This window comes from Mauremys mutica, chromosome 5 (genome assembly GCF_020497125.1).
Source record: "Mauremys mutica isolate MM-2020 ecotype Southern chromosome 5, ASM2049712v1, whole genome shotgun sequence".
Lineage (NCBI taxonomy): Eukaryota > Metazoa > Chordata > Testudines > Geoemydidae > Mauremys > Mauremys mutica.
The window spans coordinates 96,294,726-96,311,829 of NC_059076.1; the positions used below are offsets into that span (position 1 = coordinate 96,294,726).

Consider the following 17,104-nt stretch of genomic DNA (forward strand, 5'->3'; position numbering starts at 1 on the left):
AGAAGGTACCACTTTCGTGCAATCACCCTGTTTGCATTTCATCACCTGAGATAAAACAGAGACTACTAACAAGGAAGATCAAACACAACCCCATAGAAGAGGGTGGAGGGGGCTTTGCAGCTGAGCTCTACATAACATGCTCTTCAATGCACATGGCGCTGACAAAGTGAAAGGCTAAATAAGGAAACAACCCCACCCTTCTCCCCACTCTATTTTGCCTCAGTCGCTCTCGCTGCTGCTGGGCTGGTGCAGCAGCCGCACAAGTCACATTTCAGCTCCTCTCTCCCTTTCAGTGCAAACTTCTTTGAACACGTTGGGCTGGGGTGCGAGCTGGTGGCAGGGACGATAGCGGTGGCCTGTCCGGACAGATCAGCGAGAGGGATGCCCGGAGGCGGGCAGCTGCAAGGGACAATCGGACTCCCACGGGGCTGCTGCTGCCCTGCCCCGAGAGGCTCGCTGGGGGGAGGGGGCCCGTAGCGGGCCCGTGCTATGTCCCCGGTGAGGTCTGCGGCTGCTGCGAAGGGGGGCAGGGAGGTTGGGCTTTGCTTCTGGGCGCTCCCTGCCACTCCTCGGAAGTGCCCGCGCTGGGTGGGGTGCCTGGCGCTGCAGGGCAGCGGAGCAAAGCACTCGCTGCGCCCTGTGTGTGTGTAGGGGAACCCTGGGCAAGCGCCTCCCCTGCCCGAGGTGGGCTGCCGGGCGCGCGGGAGCCTCCGCTGCGGCAGCGCGCGGGCTCCCAGCGCTCGCGCCGGCCGGCGGAGAGGCGAGCTCTGCGATTCCACCTCCCACTCCTCCGGCCGGGGGAGGGGAGCGCGCGCCAGCTGTCTGCGCGCGCGCGCGCGCACGCTCTCCTCCTCCTGCCGCCCCCCGCCCAGCAGCCTCGCGCTGCTCCTCCTCGCGCACATAGCACTCCGGAGCGGCTCCTCTTCGCAGCGCCGCTGCAGTCTGGCTGCTCGGCTCCAAGTTTCCCCATCTTCAACATCCTTCTCTCTGGAGACTAGCGCACGGGGGGACTCCCCCTCGCCCACCCCTTCTCGGAGCGCCTCCTACTGCTGCTCCCAGGTAGGGACCCCATCGCCTCTCTCCTTGCGGTGCTGGGCATGCCCCCACCCCCGGAAAGTCTGTGTGTCTTCGGGGGGAGATGGACAAGGGGGGGAGCTCCGACATTGCCCCCTCCCTTAGCCTCAGACAAGACAAGCACCCGACGTTGCATTAGCTAAGCTTGTATTCTGCAACTTTACACTGCACTGTGGTTTCCCCTTTTTGATGCGAGTCTATGGCCATTATTGTTATTTTTTTTAACGGCTGTCCAACATGTTCAGCGTTTGGCAACAGCTGCACCGGTTGGTTCACAGTCATGCCACTGAACCTCTGCAAATGGGCATGATGATTATTTTGGGGTGAGAGTGGGTTGTGGGGTATTGTTATGAACCGAGGAATGATTAAGAACTGATTATTTGTTTGGTCTTGTCGGGGCGTTCATATTACAGAAAAAAGAAGCATCTGATGCATTTGCTCACGCCACTTTTGATTATGCATTACATGCTTATACAAAGGAGGATCCTTGCAAAAGATGGAGCTGTAAGTTGCTAGTAGGGGAAAGTGCTGCAGGAATCCAATATTTTCTCATCTCCACTGAAGTGACATGTATTTTTCCTTTGGTTAAGTTGAAAGCCTTGCTTGGTGGAGACTCACTTTAGCTCTGAGTGGGTTTGTATTTTTCTTGCATGGTTAGGTTTTGCAAAGAGCAGCTATGAAGAGGAAACTGATGCGCTACAAGATGCCGTTGGTTCTTCTCGTTTTGTTGGTGGGGGTGCCAACAAGGTGAGCACAACGTTTCTTATTGCTGTTCAACAGAAACGCATATTGTGTTTTGATCTGCTCCTAGTCCTTTCCTATAAGGGGTGATAAAAGCTAGCAGGGGGTAATATTTCATAAAAAGTCTTGGTTAGTTGTTTTACTACAATATTTGGCAGATTCTAGATCAGGTGCACTGACAGAACGAGCTCTGGGGACAACGTAAAGTTAATTACTCATCTTAAACAATTTGGTACAAGGATGACTTGACGTTTTTAATTCAACCATTTGAAAGACAAAAGATACACCCTTAAATATTTTCTTTGTAACATTCTGAGCTGGTAAGAGATGTATTGGAATCAGTATGTCACTGCCAGTTTACGTCATAAACTAATCACATAGAACAACAGTGCAACCAAAGTAATAGTTTGTTGTGAAGTCAAATAGCCAACTACAATTTCTAAAATAACGTTGGCATTTTTGAGTACGGGCTTGTCTATTTTTTTTATTATTATTATTTTATTTTTTTGGTCAACACAACAGACCCCAGAAATGATATTTAAGCTTTAAACCTCTAGGTGGAGATAGCATACAACTTCACAGTCCCATATAATAAAAGAATAGCCTAACTGATTAATCAATTTTTCATGATGTTGTTTAGAGATCTCCATTTCTAAAGTGACAACATACAGAAAAGTAATTTTAAACATAATTAGTTTAGTGTTGCCTGTGCTCCCTAAACATGCAATTAATTGTAGTCTGTAACTTCATTTTACTTGTTTCAATTGTGACTGCAGTAGGTTTTTTGGGTAATGATTTTCAAAATGATAGGGGCCTCATGTGGCTGAAAATCCCTTCATTTATTTTGGTCTGGTACAATTACCTGGTGGTTATCTCTCAGTGACCAGAGTTACCTAATTTTTAAAAATAGGTCGTCTATCATACTTTGCACCCAAACATGGTGCAGTATTAGTTAAGTCACAATGAGCCAAATCCTGTAGCCCTTACTCACATAAGTAATCCCATTGATATAAAAAAGATAGTTTGCTTAATTAAGGACTTTCATGTGAATAAAATTTGTAGGATTACATCCTAACAGGCTAGAACTATATAAACTGGGTTTTTCAGTCACATCTTGACTTATAAAAAGAGAATCATTTTTGAAGAGTAATATAAAAGGCAGATATTCATACTATTGAAGTATAGGTGAAGAAAAAACAGCAATAGTTTTAATTTCCACACCAAGCTTTTAATTTTATTTTACATGTGACATCTTGATATTTTGGTTTGTAAATTAAACTGATTATGCTTGATTATAAGGGTAGTATCTTGGAAACCACAGACTGCAATAATTTACATTTAAATACTTCTTCAATGATGTTTAATTGTAGGGTGAAAGGAAAATCCTTTCTTTGTTAATTTTTAGGTGGTTTTGTCATAAATTTAAAGATGTCACCTGATCTCTTTTGCTGTAGATCAGACAAAATATGTTAATTTTACATAGTACAAATTGTTCAGTCAAAATTCCTTGGTCAACACTGCAGTTGTAGAAAATAAGCATGCACAAAAAATCAGAAATCTGAACGATAAAAATACCTGCAGGTTTTTGAAGAAAAAAATTGCTAATGCATCTAACATGCTGTTTTACTGCCCTAATGCTGTACCCTGATATTAAATAAAGATGGTCTGATATCATTTATTTCACATAAATGATGCTTAAAATTTGGTTACACAAGAACATTTCAATATGAAGGCTCTATATAGGAGAAACAACTAAAGGTATAAAACGCCATGGTTTGGGTTTCCACACCAAGGTGATATGTTCAGCACCATTCTTGACTGGACAGCAGAATCATATTTCATTGGATTTATTGCTGTTTTCCGAGAAAAGAGAATTAGGTCTCATTCTTCAACAAGGAAGTCAGACACATTTAGATGGTCCGCACACTCTCCTTGATAGGTTAATTTGTAGTTTCACCCCAACTTTTATAAGATGTGATTGGATCTGGCAAAACATAAGGAAATACTCTTGTCTTTTGAAAGACGAAAATTGTTTCTAAATACCATTTCAAATCCACTACAGCTCTTGGACTGTTCACAGTTCTCACCCAGCTTGCTTGCTGCTGTCAGCCTCATTGTGCCCACCCACCTATGTACTGGCATCAGAGGACTCCCTGAGCATGATCAGTGGAGTTTTCCCTTATGTCAGTACTTCTGCTCATGTACGTTATATGCCATTGGGTGGAGGCATAACCAAAGTATCTGTTCGAGAGATAATGTGTGCCGGGAGTGAGGGAGTAGGCCAGCAACTCCAAGGAGATAGTTTTTGTTGGAACTAAGGACACCAATCCATGAGGGCTGGTCTACACTAAGGGGAAAAATCGATATAAGATACGCAACTTCAGCTACGTGAATAACGTCGCTGAAGTCGAAGTATCTTATATCGATAACTTACCCGTCCTCACGGCGCGGGATCGATCTCCGGGGCTCTCCATATCGACGCCACCACCGCCGTTCACGGTGGTGGAGTTCCGGAATCGATATAAGCGCGTTCGGGGATCGATATATCGCGTCTAGATGAGACGCGATATATCGATCCCTGAAAAATCGATCGCTACCCGCCGATACGGCGGGTAGTGTAGACGTAGCCTGAGTAATGAGGCGTGGACGCATATGGTGTTTTGGGGGGGTTCTGTACCTGAACAGCCATATTTTTAATTGAGCTCTTAAGAAGCAATATTTACTGTATTTTAATATATGCTGAAAATAGAGGCTGTTAGAAAATGAAGTGCTTGAGAATTTAAAACTGCGTTTCTTAGAATCATATTTTTCCAAGCCATTGTTTAATATATAAATAGTGTATGCGTATACACTTACACTACACAGTACATATTTTTCATGTTTCAGAATACTCCTGAATGTACATTTTTATAAGGAAAAGGTGGCATCATTAGGATAATGTAGATGATTAGAGAGCAACAACTGACCCATTCAAAGCTAAATGATAACATTACTTGCATACTGAATGTACATAAACATATATTTTGGTTTGTAGATCAGTGCTGGCTGACTCCCTAGAAGATGAAGCTAAGAATAACATCACCATCTTTACAAGAATACTAGACCGACTTCTGGATGGTTATGATAATCGTCTTAGACCTGGATTAGGAGGTAACAAATCATTAAAACTTAAAAACATATAAAATCAAATTCTATATTGCATCATTTGTTGTTTAAATAAATATATATTTCCCTTAGGAACTTTTTCCCAGTGATTTGATTACATATTGCTGCTAAATCATTTATGAATCCATATTTACCTGTTTGACAAAAATTAATGGAACAATAAAAGTATAATGGAAATAAAATCTCTTAACTAGTAGCAGCCATTTGTTTTTTAAAACAAAAAAAAGTCTGGTGATTAGAAAACTGAAATAGGATGTGAAAACAGTCTTCTTCCATATAGATAGAACTCCTTCGGCATTATTCGCTTTTACTGTGAGATCTCGAAGGTGCATATAGGTCTGATCATTCCTTTGCACATCCATGGGAAATTTGGGTGAACAAGGATCCTTTGGAATTGAATGAGTATATGAATACATACATGTATTCACAGAATATTGGTGTCAATGCACACGTGCACGCACACAGTGTTTGTGTAACACTTGTTTCAGGCTAAATTCTCACCCTGTTGAAGTCAATGGGAATATTGTCATTGACTTCATTGGGCCAGGATTTGGCCTTTAAAGATCATGATGCTAGGCATCCTTCCCCTATTTCTTATTTTGCTAGTGCCCAAATAATAGAAAGATTGGAGGGAGAAGTCAGGGGTCTGTTGTGTCCTGGTTGTACGTGGTTTTCAAAATGTCAGTTTATCTTATTTGCATTTTAATTTTAAAACTATATTCCAATGGAGAAAATTATCTGAGTGGCAAATATAAAGAATTTGTTTTGGCTACAGTGATGGCACACACTGATACACCATGGAGCACTAAAGAATGATGAAATATCTTGCTTTTGATATTTTGTGGTTCTGTCTGTTTTTGTTTTGTTTGAAATTTTGGTAGGTACAGTGCTGAAGTGTGAAACTGTTACAACTGGCTAAAGCCATGCTTAGTGTGGGCAATGACAAATTTCCTGACAGCCTGCTTCTGTTGCCATTCATTTCTTTGGAATCAGGCCCTAAGCAAGGGCCTGCTTCAGCTCTCCTTGAAATCAGTGGACCGGTAGCTCCCTTGCTGTTCCAGTTTGGAAAGCCTTGGCTAGCGTATGACCAGCATAAAGTGGCACAAGCTATGTATAGCTCTCTCATTACACATTAATCCTGACATGGAATCCCTTTTTATTTCCAGTCCTGGCCTCCTTTCAGTAGATATTTGCAAATAGATTATTTAATATTTTAAAGGGCTTTATATGTAGATAATTCATAAAAGGAGACATACAGTACAATAATTGGATTTATGTACATGTATAGTGATTGATTGCAAGGAGATACTATTTCTTTGCAGAATTATTGGTCCTTTTGTAACCATTTTGATGTAGTAAGAACAGACTGCCATGCAGATGATATGCAGAAATAACTTGTCAGAAAATTGAATTTAATTTGTAGTTATTTAAAAAAACCTTTTTATTGCAAAAGTAATGGAAAAATTCTCAGCCTGTTTACAAAGAGGAACGTGCTAATTAATAAAAACAGTCTGCAGTTGCTTTGCATATGGATCTTTAAATTGAGAAAATTGGAATTAAACGTTGAAAGCGTGACTTTAAAGGATGCAAACTCTATTTTTATCTTTCTAATGGATTTTTAAATTTTGAAAATAAGTCCATATAAATATATTTAAAAAGAAAATCCCTAAGCCTCCTAGGTAATTAATACATGTTTGGTGAGCATGAAAATAAAGAGAGAAACATCTGTTCAGCATTGACATACATGCCATCAACCAGTGCAGAACATGTGTGAAATGAAAGTGAATCATGCATATTGAACCAGTAATGATTCATGATATGTGATAATGTGCAAGAATATTGGTAATTTAATAGAACATCAGTTTAATTCAGTTACACATCAAAAGCCTGGTCCTGGATATTATATATTCTACATAGACTTTTTAGAGATAGTATTTTATTTCTACAGAATATTACAAAAATTGTATAGCCTTCTCTCTTTCTTTTTCTTTCTTATAATGGTTACCTATGGTGAGAATTTGAAAACATTGGTTACTGAAGTTTTCATGCTTGGTAGATGTTGGTAGGTTCTAATTGTGTCTTCATGTAGACTACTGCATTTTAATCTTACCTGGATGTTAATCTTGGTATATATGTCATTATTTGAGTTACTTGGACTAGATTCTGGTCTCAGATAACTGGCTGAATCTGAAGCAACTCAACTGAAGTCATTAGAGCATTTACTTGGGCATAACAGATTTGATTTGATTAGATTATTACTCTATTAACATTAGTATAACTCAGATCAGAACCTGGCTTAATTTATACTAAGACATTACTATCAAACACCTGACATGGATTCCTTTGAAGCCTTTTGAAAGGAAAATCCAATGCACCAATTGTTTATCTGATGCATTTCCAGAAGTGTCACTTAGCTAAATTTTCTCCCCTATACTTAGGGAATTGTGGAGTTTAATAAAAAATAATACCTTCGTGCTTAATATTGAAACAGGTAGTGTTAGTTTAGCACTAAATGTTTTAGCTGATTATTGAAAAATAAAATGCAATACAAGAAAACTTTTCTAATAACTGTACATTCTGTTAAAGGGTTTGTGTAATCTCTAGCTGAGTGAGAGTCTGTTTGTACTCCTGTTCCTAAATTTTGTGATAAGTTCAGAAACTCCAAATATCAAGCTTATTGAGAAATTAGGTGTGTGTGTATGCTACATGGCTTGATTTTTTTTTTTTAAATTGAGTGCATATGTTTCAGTTCTGAAGTTTATACTATCCAGAGTGTTAAGGAAGCTTTGTGTTGTATTGTTGGTGCAAAGCTGTTGTAAAACTAATAGTATTGGTCACTGGAGGCCCATCCTAACAGCAGGTGTCCTCAAGTTGGGTGCACAACCACTGTGGAGACTTATACAGCACCTCCCTTCAGCCAACAAAAAGGGTGCAGCCATGGGCAACGGGGCAGTGCAATGCCTCTTGGGCCTATAGGCAGCAGGCAGAAGTTAAGGCAGCACTCAGGCTATTCTAAACTCATTCCTATGGACCAAACTGTCATGGAGTAGCCCTTGGATTGAGCCTGCAGAATGGTGGATTAAAGCCACTTTATACCCCCTCTCCAGTTTTGCCTGACACTCCTTGGTTGCAGTGTTAGAAGTGGGCCAGAGTACCTCTTCTAAAGATTTCATACCTAGGCACTACCTAGAAGCAGAAGACCGCTTTAAAAGTCAGAGACCTCTTCTAAAGTATGTGACCTTTTGCATAAAACATATTCCAGTTATGTCATATTCATACTCATAAGCATATTTCCATAAAATGTATGGAGTGCAACATCACAGCAGGATTTATTTATTTTTTCACTAGGACTAATTTTAGTCTGGGACAGTTCTGTTGACTTTCAGCATAATCAGTGCTGATTTACAGTGGGGGGAGCAGAAGATAGCTGCAGATTTTAATTTTAATCTGTGATAGGTGAAAGTATAATACATTTGACAACTTCAGTCCTTAAATACAATGTTAACCAAGAATATATATTTAAGTGAAAAGATGAAACTATCTGAAGGAAGTAGAAAATCATTCATCATTAGTATACTGATGACAAGATGGAAGAACTGGGGTGAAGTTGAGAGGGCTGGGAAAGTCTAGAGAGCAGATAACTTCGCTCTCTTGGATAGTCCTTGCCTAGGACTTGGTATTATTGTGAAGAAGCCAAGGCTACACTGGCAGGTGAAAAGTGGACCAAGCAATGTATTTTGTCGAATTCCCACACTAGCATGGGATCCTACGAAGTGTTGAGTGCCCTTAGTTCCCAGTGAAGTCAATGAGAGTGTTCAGCATCTTTCAGGGGATGTACAATACTTCACAGACTCATTCCCATAAGGGATACTATGCAATACTAAAGATAGGTGTAACAAGTCAGTAGCGTCACTGGGGATCCAGTGGCGTTTGAAGAAGGGGATATTAACACCTTGTAACGTCTTTGGTAGCTTCGTTGAAGAATAAAAACAAAACAAAAAAAACCCCCAACAACAAGCCTTGCCCTTCTGCACGTCCCACAGGCCCAAAACAAACACCCTCAAACCTCCCCCTTCACAAGGATCTTTGAGGCAAATTCTCTCTCTTCCCCTTTGTAGTTTCCTCTCTCCCCTCTTAACAAAAATCAGTCTTTTCCCAAAACTCCACATCATCTGCTAACCTTCCAGAAAATATCCCCCTCTCACACAAAATTCCAGCATTCGCTCCACTTCATCTGAAAACTCCCATTGTTTCCCAATGCTGGTCAGCCCCCCACCAACTCCATCTTTGGCTTTGACCCCAATTACATCTCACTGTAATCTCTCACTGTCCTGACCACCAATTCCGTTGTTGCCTTTGCCTCTTCCCATATACCATCTCTCAGATACTGCATTCTATTCTGTTCTGTTCTATTTATTTTCTTATACTGCACTAATTACTCTAGCATATGAGTGCCTTCCAGTAATGTGCTAAGCAACGTGACTAACATCTGTCATGTGTTTGTTCTCTCATCCTCCCCCAAGGGGGAAGAAGCATATGCAATGGAGTTCATTGTTGTGGTAGGTTTTAGGGTGTTTGTGTTTGTGGGGTTTTTGTTTGTTTGTTAGATTTCATTAGACAAATCAATCAATCTGTCATGGGATTGGGTAAGCAGAAAAATCTCAGAGAGGCTTTCTGGCTGGACATGAGAGGATGGATTCCACCCCACCCCCAGAACAGCCTAGGCACTCATCTTCCATTCATGCCAGTATAATGCTGTTGGTACTAGTGGTATTCTGTGGCAGATCTGGTGCTTCTGGTAAAGCTCCTGATTGCATACCAGTGATGCTATCTAAGAGGGATGCCATCATTTCATCACCCTCTTTACCAAACTATCCCCTCCCAACACTGAACTACTGCACTCAATATTTACAGCTTGTGGGGTGGATGTAGTTTGATAATAGGGTGTGTGCAGAAGGCCAGTTTAAGTGTCAGTTATGTTGTGTGTAGTAACTTTAAATGTTTCACAACAACATTTTGTGTGTTTTAGTTATTGTAATTGATTATATATACTATGGTAGCACTCAAAGATCCCAATCAGGAGCATAGATGAAGAGACAGTTCATCGTATTATTGGCATACCCATACAGGTGGTTTGTTAAATCGATCATTTAGGTCTATAAATGATGCTAAGTGATTAGGCACAACAGAGGGACTGAAAAGGGGATACCGTACATTGGTCAGTGGGTTAAACAGGTGACAAATTAAGGATGATAGTATTTTCAAAAACCCAGCTCAAAACTTCAAAATGAAACACTTAACATGATCAGTTGGATCATGATGGTCTATGCAGTTTTTTTTCATTCTGACATTAATGGATTCAAATGATGAGTCAGTCTCAAAAGCAGCTTTGGAAGATATATTAGTTAAGCTGCTGTGTTGTTTTGTAATTCACTAACCTATTAAATCAGAACAACAGACAACGAATCTGAATTAAAATAGTAAATCATCGAATTGTTTTTAATTATAAGAAATGGAGAGCTTTAATATATCAAGGTAAATCCTGCAGCAACTGGGTGTGTGAGGTAATATCTTTTATTGGACCAACTTCTGTTGGTGAAAGAGACAAGCTTTGAAGCTTACTCAGAGTGCTTCAGGTTTCTGAAGAAGATCTCTGCAAGTTCAAAAGCTTCTCTCTTTCGTCAATAGAAGTTGGTTCAATAAAAGATATTGCTTCACCCACCTTGTCTTCTAATTTCCTGAGACAAACATGGCTATAACAACACTGCAAAGATAAATCCCCACATGCATTTTTTTTTAAATGTCATCTTTTCAGGCTGATACACAAATGAAGTTAATCACCAGGGAAAGGAAAGTTTTTTACTCCCCAAAATATTTTCTTTTATATTTCAAAATCTATCGAAGCCAAGTTTCTAAGAAATTGGATTTGTTGTTAGGGCCTGATCATGCATGTGGTTCCATAATGCATTGCAGAAGAGAGCTCTTGCATATAAATTCTACTCTTGCATGCCACATGTTTCAGGCACTTGCATACTTAAAGCAGGTATTTTAGTAAAATATGCCCCAAATCAGCATTCTGTTTGGATTATTATGTTCTAGGAAAGATATTCTCTATTCTCTGGACCAAATTCTGTCATTGGCTACACATGTGCAATTTCTGTTGAAGTTAGAGAGAGTTATGTGCATATGTCAGAGGTCTGAATTTGGCACTTCTTTAGGAAAAGTGATGTGTGCCTTATAGTCACTCAAGTCAATCGGTGATATGTGAAAATGCTAAGTAAAAGTGTTTGTTTATTAATCTCATAAATATATGACTAGTGGAAAAAAATCATTGCATGTCAAATTTCAGACACTTCACCTTTGAAAATCATTATATTCTTGTACATATATTCAAAATTTTTCACACAGTTATCTAAGCATAATTAAATCATAAATACTTGTGTATATAAAATATAACAAATCACATCTCATAGCACATCTCAGACCCATAACTAAAATCAGAAATATCAGATGTAGATCTAAAATACCAAATAGCAAAGGTATGTAAGCATAATATATTTTAATTGAATATATTATTTCTACATATGTTCTCTTTTTTTATACGGATTACTTTTCTCATTGAAATATACAAAGGCAGTGTACACATAAAGGGCCTATTCACACAGGTAGTTGTGTGGTTTCCATGGGACTACTATCATCAGTAGAACAATGTGTGTCCCAAAGATGTTTTTGGTTTTAGTTTGAATTTAAAAAACAAAAACAAAAATTTCACCCACCTAGATCAGTTTTCTTTCACAAAGATGTGGGAGAAAAACAATATATTTTGTGATCAAATGACTGCCTTGTCATTTAGAAATTCCTAATCTCCTTCTTGGGTCTCTCTATAGAGGAAAAGCAAGATAAACTGTAAAATAGGAGAAGTTGTAGAAATTTTGTGATAGGGTAATTTTTATATATATATATATATATACTCTAGGATCACCTTTCTTAAAATTTTGTGATAGTCTGTTAACTTGTCAGGTCTACATAGGACTTCTGTTAATATTTCTTGCTCTTTTTGACCTGTATAATGCTCTTCCCTTCAGCTGCATAATGACAGTCTGGGAACCTCACTGTTTTACAGAATGACTTCTTGGAAATAGATAATTATTTTTATGGATGAGCTGCATATCCTGAATTATTTGAATTGGTCATTCTTGTGTTGCTGAGTGTCTCCTCCAACAGAGGCAATTGGCTCTAAACACATCCATTGCTCTTGCACCCATCCTCTGTTGCCCTGAGATGATAGATTCTTTAGACCACTTTTTGCTGGGCGATAGAGTGGTTAGACCTACATCCATTTCCACCCCCTCTAGTATCGGAGCCTTTCAGCAGAGCTGGGGACAGTTGGAGGGGAGGGGGAGGAGACGGCGGAGGAGTTTGGATTTTTCTTTAAGACTCCAGAGACAGGCTGAAAAGTCTGTGGTTCTTCCACAGCATCCACCATGTGTTCTAGATGTTTCCATCTGACTGACAGTTTAATGGGCAATATAGATACCCTTTTATCCTCACTATCTGTGGGTCATTAAGGTTCCTTCACAATTTGCAGGGTCCCTGACTGAAGGATTAGACATCTCTAGGCGAAACACAAGTAAGTGGCTATAATGGGGAGTAAATGACAGTGAAAAAGGAGAGGGGAGAGTCTTGGATTCAATGTTGTCTTGATAATAGCCCTATATCAGGCTGAGGACATACCATGCTAATTTCATTCTTATCCTTACCATTGTCCACATGGTTGATAAAGTGCACAATGATGAGCTTCTTGCTGCTAGGTCTTTTTATTTGGGCTTGCTTCTGTGTCACAAGGTACCTTTTGTGGACAAAAGGGAAAGTATTACTACTGGGAAAGTTTTTAAAGCAGGAAGGGGGGAAAATATAATAGTCTGTGATATTGGACTACAGAGCATCACATCATTAACTATCTCTTCTGTTCTCTGTAAGGTTTTAAAGCTGTCATCTAGTGTAGCATACTTTATTCCCACTCATTCATTCCTTTGTTGATCATAGGACAATCAAAGAGAAAAGAGGGTAATTGGTTACCCTATACTTATAAAACAAGATATTGTGTTCTCTGTTAGTGCACACAATGCACTAGGTGTTCTCCGTATACACATGAAGGCACGATCCCTGCACCAAAGAGCTCCCAAGCTAAGAAACTGGATCATATGAATTCAAAGTGATGGACTCATATTACACATTTGTTAGAGAACATTTTGAAGAACAATTAAACTTTGTGCTTTCTATGTGCAAAAGCTTCATAGTTAAATGTTAAGGGTGAGATCTTCACCTCCCTCCCCATTCCAGCCTGTTTACACCACAAAAAAGTGCTGAAGTAGTATAAAGGAGCCCCAAAAGCCCCATATCTGGCCAGCGGAGGATTCCTGTGCTGCAGAAACAGTGGAAGACAGCCATAAGGCTGCCTCCTGAGGGCCCACCTTGCAAACCCCATCCTGGGGGGCATGCTGAAGGTGGGAGAAGTGTCAGGGGCCAGGATTCCAGGCAGCTCATAAGACCTCCTGGGGAGGATGCTGTAACTTGGATGCAGGGTTGTGGGGTCTGTGCTTTGACGCTTACAGGGACAGCACAGAATCTCGCCCTAAATCTTTGCTGTTCTTTTTATTTTTAAGTTTTAGCTATGAATGTGTATTAATGGAGAAATAACTGAAAGCGGTAACTTACATATGAATGACATGTTCAACTTTGGTTACAAAAAAAATGTAGTTACCCAAATGTCCAAATTCTGCTTTCTGACTTATTGATAATGACTTTTTCCTATTTAAATTAAGTAAAAAACTAAATATTCTTAACATTTGTTTAAATTTTAATATGGACCCAGTCCTGAACCCCTTGCTTTGTCAAATCTATTATTTGGCAAGAAGCTCGATCCTTTCTCCCACCCCTTTGATTTCTGGGGAAATCCTGATGAATGAGGTGTGTCAGGATGAAGAGAAGGCAGGCCTGAGTCTGCTCTGACCTGTGCTAGGATTCAGCCCCGGGGATCAGGGAAGTGTAAAGGTTACTTAATTGCTCTGGTCCATCTGAGGATCTGAGCTGTTAACTTTAGTGGGAGTTTTGCTGGAGCAAAGAGTTCAGGATTTGGCCCTAAAAAAAGCTACTGTAAAACACAAATAATACAAACCAAACAAACTAAACCCAAATCTATACAAAATTCAGCAAGGACACTGCAAAGCTCCCTGCATTGGAGTAGCTCCCAGTTAAGGTTTAGCTACACAGTGAACTATATATAAACAAGGAGATACGAGGTGAAATCTTGGCCCCATTGAAACAAATAGGAGCTTTACTGCTGACTTTAGCAGAGTCAGGATTTCATCCATAATACGTACAAAAATGAGTAGTAAGAAGGGCTGTCAAATGATTTTAAAAAATCACAATTATTCCTGAGATTAAAAAGTCATGATTAATCGTCATTTTAATCACACTGTTAAACAACAAAATACCAATTTAAATGTATTATAAATATTTAGGATATTTTTCTACCTTTTCAAATACATTGACTTCAGTTACAGCACAATACAAAGTGTACAGTGCTCACTTTGTATTGTTTTTTATTACAAATATTTGCATTGTAAAAAGGATAAACAAAAGAAATAGTCTTTTTTTCAATTCACCTCATACAAGTACTTTGATCCATGGGCTTGTAGCGATCCTGAAACTCTGTAAGTGCACTCTGTTGTGGTTGCCGACATTCATTTGCCTCCAGTTCTTGTGCTACAGATAACCCACCATCAGCAAAAGCATGAAGTGGCACTGCAGACATGAAATAGTTTGATGGTATTGGAACTCAGCCTTGCAGTAGCTGCCAATAATCATTTTTTTAATCCAGAGAACCATCCAGAAGTTTTTAAAAAATAAACTTCTCATTCAGACCTGAACTTTTGCTTCTTTCCTCCATTAACTTTTTCCTGATATTTAATCACTCCAGATCATGAAAAAAATCAGTAGAACTGTGCCAATGTCCGCCAAGCGATGAAGTACAGTAAGTGAAGAGGGTCAAAACAGAGGTGTGTGATTAACTCTTGTTAAAAAATGCGATAATTTGTTTTGTGTTAATCTGATTGACAGCCCTAATATTAAAATTTATAATTCTTGTTGGAGAGTGAATGTCAAATAGATTCCAGACCCAGAAATATAGTTACTAACATTAACAACAGTTGGCTCACTACAGATAGTCTATGCTAACTTTTTTTTTCAAGTGTATTTATTAGAATACTCTGGCTCAAGATTAACTTCCTGTGCTTACTAGTTCTTTCACTTACCATGAAATAGGAACTGCTGTCATGTTGATAGGTTCAAACGATCTCTAGTTTTGTTGGGGCTTCTCTAATTGCTCTGCCTCGGCATCCTCTTCTGAAATTCTCCTTTGTAATTTCTTACAACATTTCTGATTAAAATAAAACACATATTTTTGAGCCTCTTATTGCAGCAGTACATTGTCAGTGCCCCACTGACACAAAAGCTATACTTAATGAAGACACTTAGCTTTTCTACTCTGGTATCAGTAGCTTCTGTATTTAAAATACTGAGCTAAGAATGGAAAATAAAGGTGTGTGTGCATTTTTAACCATAATCTCCATCATTTGCAGTACTTTCATAAGTGAATGTTCTCACTTTGTCTCCAGGAGAGACTCTGCCAGCCATTCTAAAGATGTTTTATTCATGGAAGGCTTGCGCAGAAACATAAAGGCAGAAAGACTTGGGCTCATGCTGACCTCCGGTGGCATATGAGGGCTTGTCACAGAGCAAGCATGGCCTTTGGCTTCCCAGAGTTTCATCCTGGACTCCATCAACTGCAACAGCCCAGTTGATGGTATGTGTGATAGTGGATCAAAGGGTGTTCTCTAAGGGCCTCATCCAAAGCCCATTGATGGAGTCTTTTCCACTGATACCAATAGGCTTTGGATTGCCCTTCAATGCACAGTTAACTTGGGCAGTGGACACTTAGGTCTGAGCACCTGGGTTAGCCTAATCCAAGTGTGAACAGCCACACTGCAAAACCAAACCCAAGTTACTCTGTCCTGCCTGGTGGTGTACTCACCATGTGTGTCACTAGGACTTCTGGGGGCATAACCCATGGTTCTTTGTGCTGCAGTAAAATGAGTCACTCTGATTCTTTCCCAGTGCATTGTGGGAGACCTTGGCTGTCATTCTGGGCATGTGGGGCAAAATGTGGGAAGGACTATCAGTACTTGGGTGATTTAGCCTGTGTCTTCATTGCAAAGTAGGTGGCTTACCCATCTGAGTGAAAGTAGCTAGCCTGGGTTGAAAGCACCACTAAATTTTGTGAGAGAGTCTTGTGTGAGGATGGGAGGGAGATTAGGTGCAACAGCTGAGTGAGGGACCAGGTTAAGTCTGCAGGGAAGACATACCCTAAGAGAACCAGGCCGCAACCTAGTAATGGACTTTAAAGAGAGATATCAGGAGCTTGAAGCCAATCTGGAGTGGGATAGGGAGCAAGTGCAGAGTACCAATGCTGGTGTGATGTGTGTTTGTCAGCCTGTTATCTTGTAGGCAGCCCACTGCATATTGGACTAGTCGAAGCTTCTGTTTGAAATTCAGATCATATTCCTTCAGTCCAGTCTGGAGGTGAAGATGATTTGGTCTGCACCTGAAAGAACATAAGAACGGCCATACCGGGTCAGACCAAAGGTCCATCTAGCCCAGTATCTGTCTACCGACAGTGGCCAATGCCAGGTGTCGCTGAGGGAGTGAACCTAACAGGCAATGATCAAGTGATCTCTCTCCTGTCATCCATCTCCATCTTCTGACAAACAGAGGCTAGGGACACCATTCCTTACCCATCCTGGCTAATAGCCATTTATGGACTTAACTACCATGAATTTATCCAGTTCTCTTTTAAATGCTGTTATAGTCCTAGCCTTCACAACCTCCTCAGGTAAGGAGTTCCACAAGTTGACTGCGCTGCGTGAAGAACTTCCTTGTATTTGTTTTAAACCTGCTGCCTATTAATTTCATTTGGTGACCCCTAGTTCTTGTATTATGGGAATAAGTAAATAACTTTTCCTTATCCACTTTCTCCACATCACTCATGATTTTATATACCTCT

General features: G+C 39.9%; 1 protein-coding gene across 2 annotated transcripts in view; it reads left to right on the top strand.

Moving 5' to 3' along the window:
* The first annotated feature begins 300 nt into the window (after positions 1-300).
* GABRA2 (gamma-aminobutyric acid type A receptor subunit alpha2) overlaps positions 301-17,104 on the top strand; it is a 70,638-nt gene continuing 53,834 nt past the window's right edge. The window contains exons 1-3 of one of the 2 annotated variants that reach the window (XM_045018866.1): positions 301-498; positions 1,733-1,821; positions 4,850-4,965. In XM_045018866.1, coding sequence (XP_044874801.1) covers positions 490-498; positions 1,733-1,821; positions 4,850-4,965 — 214 coding nt within the window. In that variant the 5' untranslated portion in view covers positions 301-489. Of the gene's footprint in view, positions 499-946; positions 1,060-1,732; positions 1,822-4,849; positions 4,966-17,104 lie in introns of those variants that run through there. The other variant, XM_045018867.1, reaches the window with a different exon arrangement.